At 47.4% G+C, this 27096-nt stretch overlaps 1 protein-coding gene across 2 annotated transcripts in view; it reads right to left on the bottom strand.

Moving 5' to 3' along the window:
* The window catches only part of CFAP91 (cilia and flagella associated protein 91), a 353091-nt gene that overhangs the window by 212720 nt on the left and 113275 nt on the right, over positions 1-27096 (bottom strand). For both annotated transcript variants that reach the window (XM_069202687.1, XM_069202688.1), the window contains exons 4-5: positions 8907-8975; positions 7419-7475 (exon numbers count right to left, since the gene is read on the bottom strand). In XM_069202687.1, coding sequence (XP_069058788.1) covers positions 7419-7475; positions 8907-8975 — 126 coding nt within the window. The remainder of the gene's footprint in view (positions 1-7418; positions 7476-8906; positions 8976-27096) is intronic.

The following is a 27096-nucleotide window of genomic DNA, read 5'->3' as shown; positions in this document are numbered from 1 at the left end:
GCAATCTTCTTCTGTGTTCTTCTGTTCTTCTCTTCTGTTCTTCTGTTCTTCCCTTCTGTTCTTCTGTGTTCTTCCGGTCTTCTGTGTTCTTCTTCTCTGTTCTTCTCGGTGCTTCTGTGTTCTTCTTCTCGGTTCTTCTCTGTTCTTCTCTGTTCTTCTCTGTTCTTCTGTTCTTCTGTTCTTCTGTCTTCTGCTCTTCCGGTCTTCTGTTCTTCTGTCTTCTGTTCTTCTGTCTTCTGTTCTCCTGTCTTCGGCTCTTCTACCTCCTCCGTCTTCTTCCCCCGAGCCTGCCCTCCTGCTCCTTCCTCATCCCCCTCCCTCACTCGCCTCCCCCTCTCTCACCCCTAGCTAACCCGTTCGCTATCTACCTCCCTCACTCCTCCTATCTTCCTATCTCTCTAGCTCCCTATCTCACTATCTAACTCCCCCACTCTCCACCTCCTCCTACCTACCTATCTGTCTATCTATCTATTTCCCTATCTATCGACTTCTCTATCTATTTTCTCTATCTATTTCTCTATCTCTCCCCCCTCCCGCCACCCCCTCTACTACCTATCTCCCTATCCTCTCACTCTACCTCTCTCCCTCACCCACCTCTACAACCCCCCCTCCCCTATCTTCACAACCCTACTCCTATCTCTCTCCCTAATCTCCAAACCTCCTAACACTCACCCTCCTCCACCCTAAACCCCCTCCCCCAGCTCCTCTCACTCTACCTGTCCCCCCCCTCCCTCGCGCTTTCCCGCCGCGACCTCCTGCACGCCCCTGCCCCCCAGCTCCCATTCGCCCCCAGCTGACCCCTCCCCCCCCCTCCTACCTCTTATGGCGGCCGCTGCGCGACAGTGGTAGCGACCCTTGACCCAAGGGTAGGTCGCTGCCGCTGCAGCTCCTCCAAGTTCCCGAGTTCCTGTGTTCCTGAGACCCACCTAACTGTAAGTACCCCCCTCCTCCCAGCCCCTCGCCCTGCCCCGCGCCACTCACCTTCTCTCCTGCTCCTGCTTCTTTTCCTCCTCTCTGTCTCTTCCTCCTCGCCCCCCCTCTGCAATCTTCTTCTGTGTTCTTCTGTTCTTCTCTTCTGTTCTTCTGTTCTTCCCTTCTGTTCTTCTGTGTTCTTCCGGTCTTCTGTGTTCTTCTTCTCTGTTCTTCTCGGTACTTCTGTGTTCTTCTTCTCGGTTCTTCTCGGTTCTTCTCTGTTCTTCTCTGTTCTTCTGTTCTTCTGTTCTTCTGTTCTTCTGTTCTTCTGTCTTCTGCTCTTCCGGTCTTCTGTTCTTCTGTCTTCTGTTCTTCTGTCTTCTGTTCTCCTGTCTTCGGCTCTTCTACCTCCTCCGTCTTCTTCCCCCGAGCCTGCCCTCCTGCTCCTTCCTCATCCCCCTCCCTCACTCGCCTCCCTCTCTCTCACCCCTAGCTAACCCGTTCGCTATCTACCTCCCTCACTCCTCCTATCTTCCTATCTCTCTAGCTCCCTATCTCACTATCTAACTCCCCCACTCTCCACCTCCTCCTACCTACCTATCTGTCTATCTATCTATTTCCCTATCTATCGACTTCTCTATCTATTTTCTCTATCTATTTCTCTATCTCTCCCCCCCTCCCGCCACCCCCTCTACTACCTATCTCCCTATCCTCTCACTCTACCTCTCTCCCTCACCCACCTCTACAACCCCCCCTCCCCTATCTTCACAACCCTACTCCTATCTCTCTCCCTAATCTCCAAACCTCCTAACACTCACCCTCCTCCACCCTAAACCCCCTCCCCCAGCTCCTCTCACTCTACCTGTCCCCCCCCTCCCTCGCGCTTTCCCGCCGCGACCTCCTGCACGCCCCTGCCCCCCAGCTCCCATTCGCCCCCAGCTGACCCCTCCCCCCCCCTCCTACCTCTTATGGCGGCCGCTGCGCGACAGTGGTAGCGACCCTTGACCCAAGGGTAGGTCGCTGCCGCTGCAGCTCCTCCAAGTTCCCGAGTTCCTGTGTTCCTGAGACCCACCTAACTGTAAGTACCCCCCTCCTCCCAGCCCCTCGCCCTGCCCCGCGCCACTCACCTTCTCTCCTGCTCCTGCTTCTTTTCCTCCTCTCTGTCTCTTCCTCCTCGCCCCCCCTCTGCAATCTTCTTCTGTGTTCTTCTGTTCTTCTCTTCTGTTCTTCTGTTCTTCCCTTCTGTTCTTCTGTGTTCTTCCGGTCTTCTGTGTTCTTCTTCTCTGTTCTTCTCGGTGCTTCTGTGTTCTTCTTCTCGGTTCTTCTCTGTTCTTCTCTGTTCTTCTCTGTTCTTCTGTTCTTCTGTTCTTCTGTCTTCTGCTCTTCCGGTCTTCTGTTCTTCTGTCTTCTGTTCTTCTGTCTTCTGTTCTCCTGTCTTCGGCTCTTCTACCTCCTCCGTCTTCTTCCCCCGAGCCTGCCCTCCTGCTCCTTCCTCATCCCCCTCCCTCACTCGCCTCCCCCTCTCTCACCCCTAGCTAACCCGTTCGCTATCTACCTCCCTCACTCCTCCTATCTTCCTATCTCTCTAGCTCCCTATCTCACTATCTAACTCCCCCACTCTCCACCTCCTCCTACCTACCTATCTGTCTATCTATCTATTTCCCTATCTATCGACTTCTCTATCTATTTTCTCTATCTATTTCTCTATCTCTCCCCCCTCCCGCCACCCCCTCTACTACCTATCTCCCTATCCTCTCACTCTACCTCTCTCCCTCACCCACCTCTACAACCCCCCCTCCCCTATCTTCACAACCCTACTCCTATCTCTCTCCCTAATCTCCAAACCTCCTAACACTCACCCTCCTCCACCCTAAACCCCCTCCCCCAGCTCCTCTCACTCTACCTGTCCCCCCCTCCCTCGCGCTTTCCCGCCGCGACCTCCTGCACGCCCCCGCCCCCCAGCTCCCATTCGCCCCCAGCTGACCCCTCCCCCCCCCCTCCTACCTCTTATGGCGGCCGCTGCGCGATTGCGCAGCGGGCGCGCGCAGCGGGCACGCCGCTGGCGCGCCAGAGGCAAGCCCGTCTGCGCCCGTCCGCGCCTGGCCCGCGCCCAGCGCCACGACCCCTGGTCCCCAGCTCCCCCAAGCCCCGCTGATCCGCTACGACCCCACCACCCTCCACGCCCTCAACCCAGGGCGCTCCAAAACCTGCTTCCTAGCTCACCCCAAACGCACCCATGGACCCTTCGCCTGCAACTCCTGCAAACGCATCTTCCACCACGCAACTACCACGACCACAAGCCCACGCGCCATCAACCACCTCAAGTGCATCCTGATCAACGCTCGTTCCGTCCACAAGCACGCCGTTGAACTTTGGGACCTCCTGGACTCCACAGCCCCGGACGTCGCCTTCATCACGGAGACATGGATGAACGCCTCCTCTGCTCCAGACATCGCTACCGCCATCCCCGAAGGCTACAAGATCTCCAGAAAAGACCGCACCAACCAAGTAGGAGGAGGTGTCGCCATCATCTTCAAAGACTCCATCAGCGTCACCACCTCCACCGAAGACCCCCCCCTCGCCGCTGAACACCTGCATTTTCAGATTCGCACCGACCCAAGGACCACCCTCAGAGGATCCCTCGTCTACCGTCCTCCCGGACCTCGCGCCTCTTTCAGCGACGCCATCGCCGACTTCATCTCCCCGCACGCCCTCGCCTCACCGGACTACATCCTCCTAGGCGACCTCAACTTCCATCTGGAACAAAACAACGACCCCAACACCACCACCCTGCTCGACAACCTCGCCAACCTCGGCCTCAAACAACTGGTGAACACCGCCACCCACATCGCCGGACACACGCTCGACCCTATCTTCTCCGCCAGCAAACACGTCTTCTTCAGCCACACCTCTGCCCTACACTGGACCGACCACAGCTGCGTCCACTTCACATTCCGACGCGAGACCTCCCACCTCCGCACTCAACCCATCCCTCATCGACAGTGGAACAAGATCCCTGAAGAGCAACTCTTCTCCGCTCTCGCCGCCAACCAACCCACCCTCACCACCGACCCCAACGACGCAGCTCTCAACCTCACAAACTGGATCTCCAACTGCGCTGACAACCTTGCTCCCCTCAAACGCACGCATCGACAGACCAACACCAAAAAACCTCTCTGGTTCTCTGACACCCTCAAAGAATCAAAGAAAACTTGTCGTGCCCTTGAGAAGGCCTGGCGCAAGGACCACACCGCTGACAACATGACCGCCCTCAAGAACGCTACACGCGAACACCACCACCTGATCCGCACTGCCAAAAGGAACTTTTTCACCGACAGACTAGACAAAAACAGCCACAACAGCAGAGAACTCTTCAGCATCGTCAAAGAGTTCTCCAACCCCAGCGCCAGCGCCAACGCCGTCACGCCCTCACAGGATTTGTGCGAATCCCTCGCCACTTTCTTCCATCGCAAGATCAGCGACCTCCACGACAGCTTCGGACACCAGACCCAACCATACACCACTGAACCCGCTTCCCCGGACATCACCCTCAACAACTGGACCCACATCAACACGGAAGAAACCAAATCCATCATGAACTCTATCCACTCCGGCGCCCCTTCGGACCCCTGCCCGCACTTCATCTTTAACAAAGCCGACGACATCATCGCCCCGCACCTCCAGACCGTCATCAACTCTTCTTTTTCTTCTGCTACCTTCCCCGAATGCTGGAAGCATGCTGAAGTCAACGCCCTACTAAAGAAACCTACGGCTGACCCAAGCGACCTGAAAAACTTCCGCCCCATCTCTCTTCTACCTTTCCCAGCCAAGGTAATAGAAAAGACCGTCAACAAACAGCTGACCACCTTCCTGGAAGACAACAACCTGCTCGACCCTTCACAAACCGGATTCCGAACCAACCACAGCACGGAAACCGCCCTCATCTCAGTCACAGACGACATCAGAACCCTGATGGACAACGGTGAAACAGTCGCCCTCATTCTCCTCGACCTCTCGGCTGCCTTTGACACCGTCTGTCACCGCACCCTAATCACCCGCCTACGCTCCACCGGGATCCAAGGCCAGGCCCTGGACTGGATCGCCTCCTTCCTCGCTAACCGCTCCCAAAGAGTTTACCTCCCTACGTTTCGCTCAGAACCCACCAAGATCATCTGCGGCGTACCTCAAGGCTCATCGCTCAGCCCGACACTCTTCAATGTCTACATGAGCCCCCTCGCCGACATCGTACGCAAGCACGACATCATCATCACCTCCTACGCCGACGACACCCAACTTGTACTCTCCCTCACCAAGGACCCAGCCAGCGCCAAGACCAACCTACAAGAGGGTATGAAGGACGTCGCAGATTGGATGAGGCTCAGCCGCCTAAAGCTGAACTCTGAAAAAACTGAAGTCCTCATCCTCGGCAACACCCCGTCCGCCTGGGACGACTCCTGGTGGCCCACGGCCCTCGGCACCGCACCGACCCCCGCAGACCACGCCCGCAACCTCGGCTTCATCTTGGACCCTCTTCTCACCATGACCAAGCAAGTCAACGCCGTGTCCTCCGCCTGCTTCCTCACTCTCCGCATGCTCCGTAAGATCTTCCGCTGGATCCCCGCCGACACCAGAAAAACCGTGACCCACGCCCTCGTCACGAGCCGCCTGGACTACGGCAACACCCTCTACGCCGGGACCACAGCCAAACTCCAAAACCGCCTGCAACGCATCCAAAACGCCTCGGCCCGCCTCATCCTCGACGTACCCCGCAACAGCCACATCTCCGCACACCTGAGACACCTGCATTGGCTCCCAGTCAGCAAAAGGATCACCTTCCGTCTTCTCACCCACGCACACAAAGCCCTCCACAACAAGGGACCGGAATACCTCAACAGACGCCTCAGCTTCTACGTCCCCACCCGCCCCCTCCGCTCCGCTGGCCTCGCACTTGCTGCCGTCCCTCGCACCCGCCGCTCCACGGCGGGTGGGAGATCTTTCTCCTTCCTGGCGGCCAAGACCTGGAACTCCCTCCCCACCAGCCTCAGGACCACCCAGGACCACTCCGCTTTCCGGAGACTCCTAAAGACTTGGCTGTTCGAGCAGCGATAACCCCCCCTTTCCCCCCTAGCGCCTTGAGACCCGCACGGGTGAGTAGCGCGCTTTATAAATGTTAATGATTTGATTTGATTTGATTTGGTGTGTTTGTCCTACATACAACTGCAATATATATAAATATAGCCCAAATATGCACCACTGGGCCTCGTAACACAAGAATGGATATGAGGTCTTGCCGCATACGCTAATGCAGTAAATCACTGGTATCAAAACGAAGATTTTTCAGAAGTCTTGTGATTTTAGTGAACAGATGCCAAAGGCCAGCAACCCACTCTGAAAAGTGTTCCAGCTCCAGGGAAGTTCAACATTGGCAGATCAATATCTTGCCCACAGTCCAATAAAAACACATGGAAGGACATGGTCGAGGTTGTGACATTTCTTGTTTATAAACCTCATTTGCTGTTAGTGACAAACACAAAAAATGTAAAAAGTACATTATTTTAGTAATTCACAGCATTTTGAATGCATGTCTACTATTACCCCCGCATGTCGGTAATAGCTAAGTGAGACCCAAACATTTGTCGTTTCAAAAGGTGGGTTATGGTTCTACAACATTTGGGAACTATTGCATTAGAGTTAGAGTCTTCCATCTCTTGTTTATCCTTGCTTTTATTTTCCTTCTTAAAGTTGTTAGTCATCTCTATTCACAATTTTTTTTATTTTCTCCTATTCTGCTGTCCATTTCTGCTTTTTCCAAATGGTTGCTGTTCCCAATTTCCTACAGTCTTGCTGTCAAATTGCTCTTTTCCTGCTCCATGGCGTTGTGCCCTTCTATTTGCTACTGAAGTCAGTTTCCCTTGTCTTATATAGTAGTCTCTTCTCTTTCAAAATCCCAGTGTGAATTGCATCTCTGTGGATGTTCTCTCTAACTATCCTCATGTCAGCCCCTGTCCTCAAAACCTGAGTAGGTGGCTGGGTTGAGCTATGCTTTTAAAAGAAAGTTCATGAATTTCAAGCATTCTTTAACCCTATTCACAAACATTTGTTTCTTGAGGAGGGGAGACCTGCTAGTAGATATTAAAACAGCAGACATGCCCTAAGGCCGAAGGACGGGAGATTTAAAAACATTATATTTCATACCAAAGCCTGGCCTTTTCAGCTGTAAGATTTTGGACTAACACACTAACAGCCAGTGCTTAATGTTTGCCAGTGTGGTCCGGTTGTGGGAACCTGGACTCATTTCTGGAGTCCGGGACTTATTTTTTATCATTAGGCTTTGACCATGAGCAAGAGACAAAACGGTAGAAGACAGAAAGTGGGAGTGGAGAGAGAAAAACAGTCACAAAGAGAGAAGGCAGGGATCAAAAACATCTTGCAAGAGTGAGCAAAAGAGACAGGAACTGCAAGGTGGTGGATTTTCTATAACAGATCTCTCCATTAATTCTACTCACCTGCCCATCTCAAGAAGGATATGTGGTGGAATTTGTTGAACAAAAGGAATCATAGGGCTGAAAAAAAACACAACATCAAAGTATTTATGCACCTGAGATTAAGTACAGAAAAGCAAGCCATGCAGTAAATAATAGCATTACATCAACAAAAGTCTATTTAATTGATTTTTATTTCTCAAAATTGCAAGAGTGGCATCAGTTATAAGTTGTTATAACAGTATTAGACATAGCAAGCAGACTGAGGCAAATCTAATGTACAGTTACTACTAAACTGTTTTTCATCACACCCCAGTTATCACCTAGTTATCCTAAAAATATTAGACATTCATCATGCTAAGCAGATATCACATTGTTTCTCTGTTCTTCTTGGGAATGGGGTGCCAGATGTTGTAGCAACTGGGGCCGAATATCTCTGGGTCAAGAGAGATGCTCTGAATGAAGTGCAAGTACCTCAAGCATTGGAGCCATTCCTTAACTTTTGAGAGAGGGGCCGTCACACCACGGCATCACATTCTTCACTCTACGTTTAGCCATGAGGAGGGGCTCATGGAGCATGGGTACTGTAATTAATGATGCAGCTGACTATGAAACCAGAAGAAATCACTTAAACACTTATACTCAAGTCAGGCAGGAGATGCGCCTAGTGGCTGCAGCGGCTGGTGTTGGAACAAGGGAAACCAAGTTCGAATCCCACCCTCGACAGAGAAAAGGCTGCTGAATCTAGTCTAAAGCATAACCTATCATCCTACCCATTCACTACAGTCAGAAGAAGGTAGGCTGACTCTCAAACTAGAGATGTCCTGGCACAGTTGTGGAATGAAACAACCATGTGCAGCATCAGTGACCTCAGCAGGCCTACCTCGTACCACTAGAGAGTAGAGTCAGGGACAAAGGGGGGGCTAAGGATGGAGGTGACCAACAGAGGAACACCACCTTAGGCCAAATGAGACAACGAAAATTACATCACCAACATCTATAGATTCCAGCTACATCAGTGCACTCTGTCAACTTAAATCAAACTAACTACTGATTTGAAACTTGGGAAAAGTGTTGAACAGATATATAATACATATAGAAGCATGAGTGGAAGTGTGCTTTTATCTTGTGAGAATGCTCATGGCATAATATGAATTATAGTAATGGCTAATAAATTGACGAAATGCAACTGTTAACTGAACCAATTACTGGTAATATAGAGAGAAAACCTATGTTTCCAGCCTCATCACATACTTTTTTCCAATGTATGGAAAACTTTCTGGTACACAAATCACACACCAGTCGTGGAGTCTCACCCTAGACTGGCTCTAATTAAAAGGTCATATTCGTACTACACATCTCTGGTAGCAAGAACTCATTCTAACCATGGTAATGGGCTCCATAATCCCAAATAAAGCACATTCAGGAATGTAAAGAAAACAAACAACTAAATAAACAAAAAACTCTTCTTGAGGCCAACATTTCCATACCTGCCACATTTCATGCACCTACCGTTCAAAATATTTATAGCGGTTCCGTCCTGTTACATCCGCGTTTTCACCTGGGGAACAATCTTGAGATCTACAAATGTAGAACGAAATCAGTTATAATAAATCTAGCTAACAAAAGTGCCTTTTTTGTTTTAACACTGCATTTTATAAAGCGTTGTGTATATTCACTCAATTGCCATTTAAACAGCAGAGCTAAAAGGAACTGCTCATCAAAGCGTAAAATGCTAATGAGTAATATAAATCTCCTTGTTTAATAACTTTGGATAACTTAATACTAATTAGAAGCTTCACAATTTCTTTTCACTGCTTTAAACAGGATTTTATCCCAGTTTTTAGCTGCTTTAAAAACATGTGTTGCTTTAGTACAGCTAACGTAGGTCTTCCTCCATCAGAAAGAAAAAGGTTTGGGGACTCTTTAGAGGCTGGCGAATGCCCCAACCAACATCCTCTGTTTCCCTGGCCAGTTCAGGAAGCGGGAGAACTGTTAGGTTTCTGCCAGTATAGCAACATCAGGTGGCTCTGCTGTCGGAAACCCTGAATGTTGAACTCCGATAAAATTATCCCAAAAAAAACACTTTGCGCCACTCAGGCAACCGCTCCACGTTGCGGCACATAAGGCACATTTTGTGCCATGCCCAAAGCAGAGATTAAGGCTCTAGTTTTTAGCATTTCAGGTATCATAAAATCCAATATGGTTGCAGAGTGTTTGCTGCCAAATGGTCAAGATGGCGGTGGAGTGAGTGCGAGATCCTGGTGCTCCAATCACGACCTGCCAAACTCACTGTCTAGGACACAGCACAGAGCATCGGATGAGGCCGTGGATTGAAAAGGGGCCCAGGCAGAGGCACAGTGAACAGAGGAGGGCACGCGGTGCAGACAAGATGGCTCATGAGAGTCCCTAGTGACCTGTGCAGTGCTTAATTTGTGCTTGTAGTTTCCGGTGCTGAGCACCGGCACTTATTTTTGAGCGGCGGGGGGTTTTCTTCTGCCTCAAGCATTTGCTGCGAGCAAAAGACACATATGGGAAAGTCGGAGGAAGGGAAAAACGAAAAAGCGGCACAAAGGGAGAAAGTAGAAAACTGCAAGAGTGAGCTGATATGCAGGGAGTGGCTTTATGTGGATTGAATTTAATTGCAACAGCCGCGTTTAAGAGGAGGGCTTTGGGCACCGGCACCTTTTTATTTACAAATTAAGCACTGGACCTGTGCATCCAGGTTCCAGCGAAGTGGTGAGCTTCCGACAACAGAATAGCACAGTGGCCCAGAAACTACCCCTACGCACTGGAGAAAGACGAGGGACAAATGCGGGGCCCAACAACAGGGGTGCTAATCCAGAGGGGGCCAGAGCAGGATCTTGCAAAACAGGAATCTCCCCTGAGACACAACGCCATTGCATGCCACGAGGGAACTGCACCTCCACATGCCAAGTATCAAACAAAAACTTGCACAGGGTGACCAGCTATTCAAAAGAGGGAGAGGAGTGAATGGATGTTGGCCCTAAGGCCTGAGGACTCAGCGGCCTAACAGAAATGCACTCCGTGACCCCTGCAATGCTCACAAGACACGAAACACAGCGAATGCAAGCTGTATGTACACCTGGAGAAAGGCTCATTCTTAGAGACTGGGGGTACCAAAGGAGAGGCGTCCTCCACCACGAAGCTGAAATGCCACTGAAACATTCAAACCGCCGGGCCGCAGTAGTGACTACCCAGGCAGACCCAGGGGCTAAGTCTCCTGAGGAAGTGTGGTCATAACTCACAGCACCAGTGCCCGGTCTAAGTCAAGCTGAAACAAGGAGGGGAAAAAACACACAAGATATCTACCTATGTCCCTCATTCTGACTGAGACACCAGCAGACAAGGCACCATACAAAAAAAAAAGTAAAAGGGGCATTGCTTTAAAAGGTATGCATTCCAAAGCCACATCAAAGCAGTACACACCAAGCAGGTGTGAAGTGGGCCACGGCCCCTTCCTTCAGTGTTCATCATGGGGAGACATGCATGTCGCTCAAACCAGCATCTTCATGGCAGGCCTGTTGAGCACATCTCTGAATTACAAGAGAAAGTTACAAAGCTCATTACAGCGATGATACAGGATGTGGCAGACCTAGGACACCACATGTCCACTTTGGAGGACTCTAGAGACACCACAGAGCAGGCATTTGATATCTTCCAGCAGAAGGTCACTGAACTGAAAGAGCAGATTGTAGACCCACTGCATCACCCCCAAAGTGCTAGAGAACAGGTCCAGAAAATCAAGCATCAGAATTTGTAGGGCTCCAAGGGGTGCAAAGAAAGTGGACATTGAAGAGTCTTAAGATATATACTTCTAACATCTCTGATCAGAATTATCAGGTGTTGAAATATAATAAGAAACAACGCACGAGTCAGAAGATCCACCAAAGCCTCAGAATCCCCCTCTTGACATGTGTCCACACTTTTAAGCAGAAAAAGGATATAATGGATGTCAGCAACAAGATAAGCTTGCACGTTCACGTTCGAGGAGGTAATACTGTGGCTCTTTTAAGATCTGCCTCCAATCAGATGTCAAGAAAGACGTCTCCTTCAACTGACGACCTGCTTCCTGACAGGGAAAGGAATAAGATACCGGTGGAGGGTGTTACTCAGACTTATTGTCAAGTGGAATGATGTAGTTCAACAAATATGCTCCCAGAGGCACAACACATTCTTGGGCTCGACACCCCTGACAACTATGGACTTCAAAATCCAACAAAAACCTTCCAAGGACAGCAGAAAAGGTAGATGGAAAAACATGGGAGAGAGGGGAACCCTGGAGTCCTAAAACCCTCAGCTGAAGAAATCCTGTGAGAAAGAAAAGCTGTCAACAGTACCCTGCAAGAGGGATTAATGAGACGCATGGTGAGATGAGATGCACATCAGCTAGTGCTGGTAACCACAGACCTGCAGTGGAAGTGGGATATGCCAGAAGACAACCATTCCATTGTGTCTTTCAAGATGGGGGGGGACGAGAATATTTCTTTCTTGTTTTAAAAGGTAAGGGACCCCTATGGTGAACCCTTATGTCTCTGAGACAGTTAACCCTGATACTGAATCCAGAAACATGGCTGGGCCAAGTAGGGTCCCCAGAAATTTGTTTAAACACTAGTAGGTCAGGAGGCGAGGCAGGCACCAAACAAGATGGCTGCTTCACGCAGAGCTCTCATTTTGATATCTCTGAATATCATGCACTCCATCCAGTTGAAAGCCTTTGGGGCACTCCTGGGAGGATTGTTCTGACTGGCACACGTCCATAGACCCTTCACAGTGTTACCGGCGACTCGCGAGAAGATCAGAGACTCCTACCACTCAGGGAGCTGCCAAGGAGTTTGATACTGGCATGCACACACTCTGGTGTAGTGTAGCCATTTTTAATGTAGCTTTCTGCGCGTTTGCTTAAAGTATTAGGCCTCTGTGCACTTTGCCCTAGATGCATTTTATTTAGCCTCGCACTGTTATTTTACAATAACCAGTTTCACGGTCTTGTTTTATTTTCTTCCATCACACTGTTTAGCTTACTTCAGCACTGAAGTTCTCAAACAATACATTCTTGCTCGCTCTGTGCTTCAGTCAAGGATATAGTCTGGTACATTGCCGATAGACGTGGTAGAAGTTTAGTCTTTGGGGTTCGTAGAAAGTACACATTCTTAATAGGGACGTTTCTTAGAACACCGGCGTGTTAGTTATAAAAACACTTCCTAGTCCTGGTACACGTGAGAGGGAGATTCCGAACAGGAACCCACAACTAGACACTGACTGCCTTGTTGCAGATGCTGATCCCGATCACAGGCCTTTGCTCAGGTATGAGGGTCGATGTCCTCCCGGGGGAACCTGAAAGGCAGGCTTAGAGCTTAACATGCTGTGCTCAAAATAGAACTTAGAAGAGAGAACGTAATCTAGTTGCACCATGATAGCGTTATTCTTACGTTTCACTCTCCTCGTTACTATTTCAATCCTACTGTGTTGTATGGTTCTGGTTATTGCGGCTCACGCCTTGTTATCTAAAATGCAGTCGTTTTATTAAACCAATCTTTAAAACTCAAACTGCCTTTGTCATTTATATATGAGACCACACTGTGTATGAGAGAACTGGTTGGGATCTGAGTGACCACGGCTTCCCTGGGAAGCACTAAGATGTCATGCGCTCGGCTGCCCAATTGTGTCTTCCCTTTGGGAGAGATGAGGCACTGCTAGTTAGCCGGAGCGCAACCCGGATTTGGGGTGACAAGGGTCCTTCACCGTGGGTTAGACTTAGTCCCCCACACTGTGAACGATCTTGCCGCCCAAAAATCCAGTAGTCTCATTAGGATAATGAGAGCCTATGCGACATGGCGCCACCAACGATTGGTCTGGCTCTAATTTTCGGGTCCACCAGTCTCTCTCTGTCTCATATATGATAATGATCCCTCAGTTCCTTTAACGGAGACGTCCGTGGCACTGAGGACTTCCACCACCGCGATATAGGTAACCCTAAATATAGCGGATGGTTGTTCAAGTTGAACCTTAAAAGGAAAGACCCCGTTTTGGTGTGCCTTCTCTGAACCATTGCTGTTTTTCTAATGGCGAATCCCCAGGTAATACAGATAGCTCTTAATATGAGACAGCCGCTCACAGCACATTTGCTTGCACATGGTCTTAAGATCCAGGGTGGTCCAGTCACGTTTGTGGTGGCCGCCCATGCAGCCTATAGAACAGAACTTTTCTACTCCTGGGTCACGTTCCCAGCAGTTGATGGGAATACAAATGCATTTCACACATATACGGTTGCGATCGTGCCTGGCCAGTGCAGGGCATACGCATACCTGGAGATACCTCTATCTTATCAAGAACATAATAATTAGCTTGATGGCGCCCTACCCCATACAATATTGCCAGTAAGGTTAGGTCCACTGAGTAATGATGGTCCGACCTGGCCTTTATTGGCCACATATACACCACATCCTGCGGTTGCAAATATGCTGGTGGCTGAAGTTCGTCGTTTATATACAGACTTAACGGCTACATATAGACACTAAATACAAACCCAGCGCGTGCTGCTCAAGCACAACCACAGGCAGTAGCTCCAGGTATAAACCCGGCGACTGTACACTCTATCATGGGTAAAGTTCCAGCTAAACGGGAGGAGACTCCATTTTGGCTGGCACAGAAAATGAATACGCTGGAGGCGGTATTTCCCCATACGGGACCTCAGGACAAACATAGAATATTAACTATGTGTTTACCATTTGGCATGGTTCCCATAGTGGAACATTGTAATACATGGGGCACGGTGTTTGCCGCGCTCTATACAATAGCACACGGTACACCGACCTTGGCCAACCTACCGGAAGTGCTTAAACAGATTCAGGATGAGTACGGGGCTGCCCCAGCCTTAGATTTGGGAATGCAACTGATGGGCAACTTTGCCACGGTTTCCTCAATAATACTAAGTAATCTTAATGGGGAGGCAGTTGCACTTGCGGTGCGTATGCGTCTTCGTGAGGTCCCGCAACTAGATCAGGAGTGGGAACTGCCTAAAATAATAGCGGAAACATATTCCAGTATCGGTCAAGATAGCCTAGGGGCTAGACCGCAAAAAACACAGTTTCAAGGAAAAATTTGTAAAGACAATGCTAAACAACAACCTGAGGGTAATAAGAAGCGCTGGGAGAAAAAACAACAAACACCTAAAAAAGAAAGGGGAGAATCTCCGCGTACGGAGACCCCACAGAATAGGTATAATCTCAGAAATAGGGATAATTTGAAGACGCCTGATAGATATCAATATACTGATACACGCCAATCTCGTTCTTTTCAGGACTCATTGGAAAAGAGAAATGAGAGACGTGGGCGGTCAGAGCAAAGAACAGAGTACGTGAAACCAAGACAGGAATCACAACGCTCTTCGGAGGTTTCTGCCAAGAAGGAAGAGAAACCGATACAACAAAAACAACAGTTTAAAAAGAAAAAGGTGGCGGCAGTCTCAGTTAGACATGCCACACAGGAAGAGAGTTCTCTTGAAGAACAAGACATGGGCACTAGCACTGCCAGACAGCGCGGCAGAGGTCACAATAGTTTCGCCGGAATCTTCTAGAGCATCTGGAGGTGAAAGCAACTAATGACTTCATACAAGTTGAAACGGCGGATATGCATGTCTCTGAACCCGATAGGGTGTATACAGTGACTTTACAATTGGAAGGAGACATTGAACACACTATAAACGCAATCTTTTGGGATAGTATAGTCAAGATATATGACATTTTGCTGGCTGAACAGGATTGGCCGCCTGACTTTGTTCGCACCTGTCCAGTTGGGGAGGAGGTTATTAAACTTTGTTCTCACCACTTGTTCCAGGGGAACTCGCAGAGTCCTATTGTATCAAATGGGCTCTAGCACAAGCACCTGCCTTATATAGAAATCACGTAGGGTGGGATAGGGATTCCCCATATCATGTAATTCCAATTAAAGGTGAACCTCAGCCACAACCGCAGTATCCAATAAAACATGAAGCAAGGGCACCGGTGAGGGAAATACTTACACAACTGGAATACCAGGGGGTAATTGAACCCTGTGTCTCACCGATGAATAATCCCTTATTGCCTGTAGCTAAACCGGACCATTCATATAGAATAGTCTTAGACTACAGACATTTGAACGGACATACACGTACATATGCTATTCAAAATTCACACAGCGCCGCACTGATGAACAACATTGTGCGGAAAAAATATAAAACGAGTTTAGACATCTCGAAGGGTTTCTTCTGCCAGAATATAGCACCCGAAAGCAGGGATTTCACAAGCTTTAGCGCGTTAGGCTCCCAGAAAAATTCTGTCGTTTGCCTCAGGGGTATAAGAATAGCCCGGGACTGTTTGCGGCTCGTGTGACTGCAATTTTACACGAGTTGGACCCTGAAGCATTATCATATGTAGATGATATATATCTCATGGATGACGAGTTACTACAACATTTAAGACGGGTAGCCTGCATTGTTGTAGGGTTTGCCAAAATTGGCTACAAATTTAACTTAAAAAAATCTAAAATTGCCTTCCTCAGCGTCATATTCCTGGGATATGAGCTGTCGAATGAAGGTAAGAGCCTAGCGCCACAATTTTTAGAAAAGTGTGCACAATTGCAACCACCTAATACGATTAAGAAACTCCAATCATTGTTGGGCTTTCTAAATTTTGGCAGAACATACATTCCTGATTAAGCTACACGCATAAAACCTTTATACAAATTAATCCGTCCTGATTTTTCAAGCAAATTCTGGACAATTAAACATACACATACTATTCGGGAGTGACAAGCAGATCTCCTAGCTGCAAAACATTTACATACACAGGACAATAAGACGCATTTGGTCATCAGGGTGATAGCTGGGGCCATTGGGTTTACGTATGTCACATTTAATGAAGGTGAGACAGTCCCGATTGGATACAAGTCTCACTTGTATTCGGTTGCTGAAAAACGATTCGCAACAAGAGAAAATTCTCACTGCTGTACAGATGGCTGTTATTAAGGAACAACATCTTGCCCAGGGTAAACGCATTATAGTCGTTTCCCCTATTAAGGCCCTGGAGGCTTCTACAAAAGCGAGAGTTCCTAACGCAAAAGCACCACACCCGCGATGGATACAATGGGCTACGTCTTTAACAGCCACTGATGTAGATTACATTTTTGACCCAAAGTTACAAACTCAGGAATTTCTGCAATATGAAGTTGAATATCCAGTTCCCGCTGACACGTTGCCTATTGATCAATATCAAGTAGTCATGTACACCGATGGCTCTGCGCAACCGGAGGTGGGGACAAAACACCAATATTCTGCTGCATGTGCAGTAGTGAGTGGCCATATGGAGGGGGAGAAATTCTACCCCAACATACTTATACACAGACCTTAGGGGATTGTATGGCACAGTTGGCCGAGCTGAAGGCTCTGCTGATGGCATTAGTACATACAGATCCGACACAGTTTACACTGATTGTTTGTGATTCATATTATTGCGTCCAGTGTTTTCATGAATACCTACATTAATGGCGCTTGAATGGGTTCAGAGATTCGAAAGGCAACACAATAAAACACAGACTACTGTGGGGGAAAGGTAGCAGACCTGAAGGAGACACTACCCAAAGTCCATGTTGTACATACTCTTGGACACCAGCGCGTTGGAATACACGTTGCTGGGAATACTTTGGCTGATGAAGCCGCAAAGTCAGCAGTTGCCACTGTGGCCGCAGTAACTCGTTCGAGTTCCAAACCAGACACAGAGATTCTGGCTGCCATAAAAGCTATGGTTGATGGCACGCCCTATCCTAAAGGATTTCCTAATAAATATCAATACTTCATGGGAAATATGCTCAACGCTGAGGTTAGAATACCTAGTGTAGGCATACGCGAGATCCCCAATAAAGTTGTAAGACCACAATTGATTAATGCAGCGCATGAGGGAGTGGCATCTGCACATGCTGGCGTGGCCGCCACAATTTCGCTATTACAGGCCCGTTACTGGTGGCCTGGTCTCTATAAAGAGACTAAGCAGTATGTCCTTTGTTGTGACATCTGTCAACAAATTAAAGTTTCAACAGCTAAGTGCCCGCCGCAGACACCCCTCTTAATATCGAACAGACCATTACTATGTGTGTGCTTGGATCATTGCGGTCCACTCACACCGGATAGTGCATACAAATATATACTAGTCACTGTTGATTCTTGCTCCAGATTTGTGTGGGTGTGGCCACAGTGCTCGGCTGACGCCCGAACTGTTATTAAAGATTTGTGTGTCTTTGTCTGTACATATGCAGTTGTGGCATTCCATTCGGACCAGGGCCCTGCTTTTGCCTCAAGGGCATTCAGGGACACCATGGCTTTGTTGGGGGTCCAGCTCCAGTTCTTGTCTCCATTTCATCCCGAGGGAAATTCTGTCGTGGATCGATTAAACCGCAATTTAAAGCAATCCTTAACAGCAAGAGTCTTAGGTACGGGTCGTAGTTGGCTAACCCACCTGTATGGAGTTCAGAGAGCACTAAATAACTTGCCTAGAAGGTCCCTGGGGGGTCGTACTTCATATGAGTGCCTGTTCGGAACACGAATGTTTGTTCCGGATCTTGATGGTCCTGGCATGGAGGCAGCGGAAACGCCTTTTGACATAAATGATCGTGTCACTGTTTTGCAGGAATTACAGCAGTTCCGTGAAGATAACTCTTCTAAAAGTGCTGCCTCCACAGGAATTAAGGAAGTGCCAGTAACACCTACTGGTTGGATTTGCAGAGTTGGGGATCTTGTGAGTGAAAAGGTCGCAGTGAAAAAATAATTTGGCCCTTCCTATCGAGCACCAGTCCCTGTGTTGGGGATACACGGAACGAGGACTGTTATTTTACCACCGTTGCCGGGTGCCAAAGAAAATTGCTTTGTTTCTATTGACAATGTCAAGTTACAGCATGTGGCCGATTCTGCACAGCAGACCAAGAGGAACATCCAGTAGTTCCCGAATCCCTCTCACTACTGGGGAAGATGTTCCGCTCCAAGTTATCTATACCAACACTGTTGCCTCCCCGAGCTTGGGGAGGGTGGATGATGATCTCGCTTTAGTTCCACTGACAACAAATAATTTAGATACATTTGATCGAGTCACCATGACTAATGACGTTGCGGATGGTGCTATCTACAGTGTACCACCGCGAGAAACACCAACACCTCCATTGAATACAGCGACACCTTTTGCACGAACTGCCTCTGGGTACTTTGCCAACAACAACAATGGTCTATCGGACTCGTTTGCCTCTTCAACTACTGACCCAGGTCCACGTAGGCTTAAAGATACGTATTTTGTTTTTCCTTGGAACTATCTGTGGCTCCTATTGACTATGTCAGCATTTTTTCTCTGGATAGGGTTTGTCATTACCTTTTTTCTGTTGATACATGGTCATTTTCTTCCTGAGAGATCAGCGGTTGAACAGGTGGAGGAGGTGTTGAAGCCACATTTTTCATCACATAAGGTTCGAAGAGACTTGTCCTTTGTGAACATTTCTGCAGTGCCAATTCCGGATGGGATTGTGTGGCATAAAGTAATGTTTGATATATATACGGTCCCACTGAGATAATTCAAATACCTTATGTCCTAAAGTTATCTATGAATGATAACATAATACCTGGCATTGTATCTGATGATTGGGATGTGAAGACAGTTGATTCCATGATTACTGAACTACAATATTATACTGTCTATGAAAATGAAGATGTTTACCAGTTTAAAGACAATTATGGTGACATGTTTTGCTAAAATTATTATGGGCACCATTTTATACATAAAGCAAGTAGTCCAAAAACGATATTTGACTATCCGCAATGGGAACATTGCCCAACTCCCCCGCAAGGGAGTTCCAAAACTTATTCTGACAAATTTACGTATTTTTCTGGGCATCATCAAATGAATGCTAAGTCATATTATTTTAAGTTAACTCCGTCTAAAGATAAGCACATGTTGTTGACTAATACGAAATTCATATACTCAGATTCCTTTGTTTCCCAACTGTCGATTGAAGGTTATGAATATTGGTCAAATAAGGTTGATTTGAAAAGTGTTTGGGGAACAAAACATTGGCAGACAAAGGGTAGAGAAACATTGTTTAGAGCATGTCTCATTCCCGTCCAAATGATTTTTAAATGAAACAGTACAACAGACTAGCTGTTTGGGCTTAGCAACGATTAGAGAATTGAACATGCCTAGTATACCTATCCCTGCAAAAATTAATAACTGGCAGAAATACATAAATGCCACTTTTAGTGAGCTTACAGACTGGGTCCATAATGGTACATTTAACACTTCATTGAAACGTCCGGGCGGGTGGTTATTGTGGCCTATAAACACCAACGGGTGTCATCAACGTTTTGTCACCTCATCGGGGGGTTTCAAGGCGAGTCGGGCAGACCCTCGCCATATATCAACAGAACATGCTGACATAATTACTACATATAGTGTGGGAAAATTATGCAAACAATGGTTAAGATCGTCCGCTCTAGATGCAGTCAAGACACATCTCACTCTCCTGTCTAATAACACTGACTTGCAAGATTTTTTGTCAGACCCGAAGACACCACGTAGGAAGCGTTTCTTGTACAAAGTGTACAATGAAATATGGAAACTTTCCCAACAGAAGGCTGCATCCCGGTTAAGGCAAATAGATCAGGAAAATTTGAAAAAGGCATTAGCTGTTGTGGATAATGGAATTCACACCTTGTCCGACCGAATATATACGATTAACAACATTGTTTCTTCTGCTATAGACATCATACGATCCGATATGTCTTCTTTATATCATGGACAAAATCAGACTCGGTCCATTATGTAGTTGGGTTTAACACTTCAGACATTGAAGGCGGGTCGCGTTCCATGACAGCACATCAGTGCCAGGGAGATATTTTTTTCCTTTAATTTAACGCGACAACAACAACTAATGGATAAGAAGGAGGCGACTTATGTCATGCTCAACATTGAGAAATTAGAAAGATTGCCTTTTACCGTGGCCGAAATACCATCTGCTGAGTGCTTGATACACGGGGTTATTAATCTGCCTATTTCTACATTACAATTCACTTCTTGTTTGAAACATGTTCCGGTAGGCAGATATGAAAAGTTGGGAGATAGTTACATCCATGAGGTGTGGGAGCTTCCCTTCTTGTACAAATGCCTCAATGGCATGAAAGAGGTCTTTCTTAGCGGCAGTGAATGTGAGACTTCAGTCAACCATTCGATGATTTGTAAGCAGCTGTCCTTGCATGGGGCATGTAATGCCTCGGTTGCGAATTTGGCTTGCTATCTGAAGGGAGTTCCAGTCCCCTTGATTAAACGCACGTTCCAGGTGCTTTCAAACGGCAGCTACGTCCTCCTCAATAGTGAAGACTGTTGCGGCATGCGGGCCGGAATAGTTTACGTTGTTTCGGTCACCAAGGTCGTTACTTGCTGCGGGAATGTGTTGTTTGCCCCCACTAAATTAAGGGAGGTAGCGGATATATGGCCTCACATTGCTACTTCCAAGGTGAATTTCGACAAGTTAAGTAGACTAAAGGCTTTATTGTTTCAAAAGCATGTGGCCCTTACATCTGCACGCAAGACCTACGCACTTCAGGTGGCGAGGTCATCAGCAGAAATACAGTCCCTGTTAAATACAAACTTTCCGAGCCACTTTGGTGAACTTGTGGGACGTACATTTAATGCGTCCAGCACGGCTGGATTAGCAAATTTTTTCAAAGCTGCTGATGTTCGTTTCGTTCACACCTTCTCTTCCATATTTGGTTTAATACCTTTGGCTATTCATTCAATTTTCGGAAGCATTTTTGGGGGATTTCCGATAACTTTGGCTTTATTAGCCGGCATTTTGCTGTTGCTGTTGTTTTTCCGCAATGGCTGTCCCACTGCAACAAGGACGAATGTGGGCGCTCCCATCAGCGCAGCTGTGTCGTGAACGCATGATGCAGCACTTTGGAGCAACACTCCTGGAACATTTGGGGTGTGACTGGTCTCGGTCATTCAGACCGGTTTTGGATTGTGTGCATCCTGTGTTTCGGTGCCGTTGGTGCTTTTTTGAACATGCACTAGACGTCTGTCTCTCACAGCAATGCCCCCCAGTGGTTGATGCTGATGTGTTGATGTTCCCGATGAGGGCTCATTCCCAGACATGCACGTTTGCTTTGTGAGGCTGATTACGAGATACCCTTCCTGGAGGAAGTTGATATTAACTCGTTCACAGACTCTGTACGGGATGCCGCCTTGGTTGACACTGGGGCTTTGGAACACACCTGCTCCTTGATAGTCTTTGGTGTGGATTTTCCGGTCTTGTCATCTGCCGAAGTGGAGAACCTCCTGCTTTCCATGACCACTGCTTAAATTGGATCTGGTCTAAATTAACACTGTCACATGAATTTGGCTCTTAGCCGCATGCTTATTCCTAAATTGAAGATTAATGTGCTTTGGTGTCCTCTTGACTTGTTGAAATTCTGTAGGGTTTTAATTATCTTTTAGCGTAGGGCATTTTTAGCTTCAGCTTAAACCACTTTCTACCGACAAGGGGAGGGTGTAGTGTAGCCATTTTTAATGGAGCTTTCTGCGCGTTTGCTTTAAGTATTAGGCCTCTGTCCACTTTGCCCTAGATGCATTTTATTTAGCCTCGCACTGTTATTTTACAATAACCAGTTTCACGGTCTTGTTTTATTTCATTCTATCACACTGTTTAGCTTACTTCAGCACTGAAGTTCTCAAACAATACATTCTTTCTCGCTCTGTGCTTCAGTCAAGGATACAGTCTGGTACATTGCCGATAGACGTGGTAGAAGTTTAGTCTTAAGGGTTCGTAGAAAGAACACATTCTTACGTAGGGACGTTTCTTAGAACACCGGCGTGTTAGTTATAAAAACACTTCCTAGTCCTGGTACATGTGAGAGGGAGATTCCGACCAGGAACCCACAACTAGACGCTGACTGCCCTGTTGCAGATGCTGATCACGATCACAGGCCTTTGCTCAGGTATGAGGGTCGATGTCCTCCCAGGGGAACCTGAAAGGCAGGCTTAGAGCTTAACATGCTGTGCTCAAAATAGAACTTAGAAGAGAGAACGTAATCTAGTTGCACCATGATAGCGTTATTCTTATGTTTCACTCTCCTCGTTTCTATTTCAATCCTACTGTGTTGTATGGTTCTGGTTATTGCGGCTCACGCCTTGTTATCTAAAATGCAGTCGTTTTATTAAACCAATCTTTAAAACTCAAACTGCCTTTGTCATTTATATATGAGACCACACTGTGTATGAGAGAACTGGTTGGGATCTGAGTGACCACAACTTCCCTGGGAAGCACTAAGATGTCATGCGCTCAGATGCCCAATTGTCTCTTCCCTTTGGGAGAGATGAGGCACTGCTAGTTAGCCGGAGCTCAACCCGGATTTGGGGTGACAAGGGTCCTTCACCGTGGGTTAGACTTAGTCCCCCACACTGTGAACGATCTTGCCACCCAAAAATCCAGTAGTCTCATTAGGATAATGAGAGCCTACGCAACACTGGCACTGACAGGAGCAGGGAAGGGTGACCTCCGGTCTGCTGGTGAGAAACAATGGCTACCCCGGGGACCTTAGAAAGTCAAGGAAAGCCCTCCTTCCTGGCCACTTGACATCCATGGGAATTGCAATTCCCCCTCCCAGACCAACCGGCGAGATGAGCTGTGACAGAGCCCAGATCCTAACAATACCTACTAGGGCCTGCCTCACCCACAATTTGCTCACATTGAACGTGCGAGGTTGGAGGGGACCACTGGCCAGAGAGACCATCAGTTGCTATAGGGAAAACAGATACCAAGCAGAACACACTTCCATTCAAGCAGCAGCACCAGAGAAGTTCACGCTCAAAATCGCCCTCACCTGTGCCCAGTCCACTGATGGCAGTGTCCTCACAACTAGGACCAGACATAAAATCGGCCTTGTGGTGGTGAAATCGAGACTTAATGAAACTGGTGCAAAAATCAACCATTTAAATACACAAATGGACCTGAGGAAGGATATACTAGATAAGCATGGCGACTACTTTGGTGAAGCAGATACTAGGATTTCGACCCTTGAACACAAGACAGACCCTTGCCACTAAAGCAACAGTGTGTCATCTTGGACAGGACTTATTGAAGATGATGGCCACAGGTGAGGACTTGGAATCATGAAGAAAGAACATTTGCATAGTGGGACTTCCAGAAACCACTAATATGGGTAAACCTGAACTCTTCATTGAGTTCCTGGTAGCGAAACTCTTTGGTTGAGGAAACTTCCCCAACATACTGGTGGTGTAGAGGGTTCACCGATCCTTACTCCCCAAACTGCCAGTTGGGGTCCCTCCCCTGACGGTTATCGCAAGGCTACTGATCTTATGCGATTGAGACACCACTCTTCATCTGACGAGTGAACAGAGATGTCTGAGATACCAGAGCTTCTATCTATTCTGATTTTACTCTAGCTGTACAACAGCCACGTAAGGCATTTGCTAAAACTCAGAAGATCCTGAAAGTGGAAAATATAAAATATGCTATGCTTTATTCAGCCCCTCTCTGCATCCATGTTGACAAAAATGTATGCATATATAACAACCCTAAAAAGGCACTAACATTTGCTAAGGCGGCGGGCAAGCCAGACTCTGGATGGACACCAGCCTCACCACACTATGCTAATACTGCATCAGCACCACAAGCTTGCACACTAGCCGGATGACACAAGCAGTAACACACCATGAAGGCCTCCTGTAGCCTGAACTGCAACTTGGGATCTACTGTAGAAGGTGACTGCTTAGTAAGCAGGGAGGTGTGGTTTTCTTTAACGCTTGGCACTATCTATACCTGGGTCTTCATAATGTACATAGCACTTGCTCCGATCCCATAGATCACATCAGCTAGACGCCAAGGAGAATGTGTAGATAGATAGATTGATATGTAAGCAGAGCATTGCTGGCACTAACCTCACCTTTCAAGCAATGTGCTTTTTTACTTGTTTTTGGGATGTTTTGGAAATGTATGGGTATGTACTGACAGTTGAAGCATTCCATGTGGTGAGGGAGGATGTGGGTGTAGTAGTTTGATTTGCTGCTGTTGCTTGTAGAAGCATTTATATTGCACTTTTTTCTTACACTATGACTCCTTGGTCTCATGAGTATCACTGCAAGCTATACTCATTAGAGATTAATAAGGTAGGGTCAAATAATCACATGGAACCTACGTGGGCTAGGAAATCCCAGAAACAAACACCAAATACTGGCATACACAGACAAACATGGCATTGAGATTGGGTTCCTCTAAGGAACACACCTAGGATCAACGGACGTACATGGGGGTGGAATAACTACTTTGCCTTCTCTGGCACCTACACTAGAGGCATAGCTAAACTCACTAAACTAACCCTTATGTGCAACTGGACAAGCTATTGCTACATTCTGTGAGTCTAACAAAGTGCTAGTACACTGGAGTTCAGGCTCTGAAAGCTGTTAGGTTTGGAAAAGATCTCAGCAGCGCCAGACCAGATAATAGACCTGTTTGAGAAGGCATGGGACCTATGTGCACAGTCCTCCTCAGCCCAGGAGCATGCAAAGACCACGCCACACACGGAGCTCTTGATGAGATGTCTGTATGCAGAGGAATAAAATCACATTAAATCACTGATGACATCATAGCCGTTAATACCCACACCTTAACACCCTGCAATTGGTTGAGCAATCTCTCCTCTAAGTCCATCCAGAACCGCGAGGCTTGTAGCACACCCAGTCTCACAACACTACATCTCCTCCCTCGTTAAATAGAAAGTACAAGCAAAAATGTTTCTTCAATTAGTCATATCTCTTCGATGAGTGGCTCAGGCGGTCACACTAGTCAACCAGATCTCCTGGTGCGAGGTGATGAAACAGCACTCTGATTGGACACCAACGGTGCAGAGCTTAACATCTGATCCGGATTGCCAGGTGGAGTCACCTCATTGAAGATGGCAGGAGCTGATGAACATCGAGGTAGATGTCTAAAATGTGACAAGTCCAGTGTGATGGTTTTTCCGGGCCACTGAGCCATCACCATGAGTCCTTTGCAAGACACCACCTCCAGAGGTTTGACATCAAATGGAACATCCGTTTTCCGCTTCTGCTTAACTAAGACCCAGTCATCTTAGTCAAAGACTGTTTCCTGAGCTCACCGACGCAGATCATCATATGCCTTCATCTTGCATTTACAAGAATTGTCCAAAGTCCAAACACTACCAGCATCCAAGGGTCAATCCACTGTCCACTGTGCTAATTTGGTTCAAATAGCTCTCCCACACAGTAGTGACAGGACTCTCACCAATTGAGGAGTGAGGAATTGAGCAATAAGCAATGACTGCTGAGCACAAGTCTTGTTTCAGTTCAATGCTCTCCATCGCTGTTCCCTGAATTACTTTCTTGAGAGTGCCCATGAATTGTTCAACAACACCATTGGTTGGCCTAAGGCCACAGAGATCTGCTCTTCTGATGCTTAATATTCAGCTTGACAAGAAAATCCTTGAAATCTTGACTGTTAAACGGCAGACCATTGTCCGATTTAAGAATGTCAGGTATTCCCCATGATGTAAAGATGTCGTCCAGTCGCTCAATAACCTTGTCATAATTATTTGAAGACATTTACTCCACTAATAGAAAGCATGAATGTAGGAAAGTACCATCTTGCCTGGCATGTTACCCCCATTTTTACTTGTGTGTCAGTTTGTTTTTGCCTATGTCACTGGGATCCTGCTAGCCAGGACCCCAGTGCTCAGTTTGTGGCCTATATGTGTTCCCTGTGTGGTGCCTAACAGTATCACTGAGGCTCTGCTAACCAGAACCTCAGTGTTTATGCTCTCTCTGCTTTTAAAATTGTCACTGCAGGCTAGTGACCATTTTTACCAATTCTGATTGGTACACTGGAACACCCTCATAATTCCCTAGTATATGGTACCTAGGCACCCAGGGTATGGGGGTTCCAGGAGATCCCTATGGGCTGCAGCATTTCTTTTGCCACACATAGGGAGCTCAGACAATTCTTACACAGGACTGCCACTGCAGCCTGAGTGAATTAGCGTCCACGTTATTTCACAGCCATTTTACACTGCACTTAAATAACTTATAAGTCACCTATATGTCTAACCCTCACTAAGTGAAGGTTAGGTGCAAAGTTACTAAGTGTGAGGGCACCCTGGCACTAGCCAAGGTGCCCCCACATTGTTCAGGGCAATTTCCCCAGACTTTGTGAGTGCAGGGACACCATTACACGCGTGCACTACATATAGGTCAATACCTATATGTAGCTTCACAATGGTAACTCCGAATATGGCCATGTAACATGTGTAAGATCATGGAATTGTCACCCCATGCCAAATACGGTATTGGGGTGCCAATCCCATGCAGCCCCGAGGCTCCAGCATGGACCCCGGGTACTGCCAAACTAGCTCCCTGGGGTTTTCACTGCAGCTACCGCTGCTGCCAACCCACAGACAGGCTTCTGCCTTCCTGGGGTCTGGGCAGCCCAGTCCCAGGAAGGCAGAACAAAGGATTTCCTCTGAGAGAGGGTGTTACACCCTCTCTCTTTGGAAATAGGAGTTCAAGGCCTGAGAGGAGTAGCCTCTCCTGGCCTCTGGGAATGCTTTGAAGGGCACAGATGGTGCCCTCCTTGTATA

The sequence above is a fragment of the Pleurodeles waltl genome, chromosome 8 (assembly GCF_031143425.1).
Source record: "Pleurodeles waltl isolate 20211129_DDA chromosome 8, aPleWal1.hap1.20221129, whole genome shotgun sequence".
Classification (NCBI taxonomy): domain Eukaryota; kingdom Metazoa; phylum Chordata; class Amphibia; order Caudata; family Salamandridae; genus Pleurodeles; species Pleurodeles waltl.
This window is presented reverse-complemented; position numbering and strand designations above follow the sequence as displayed.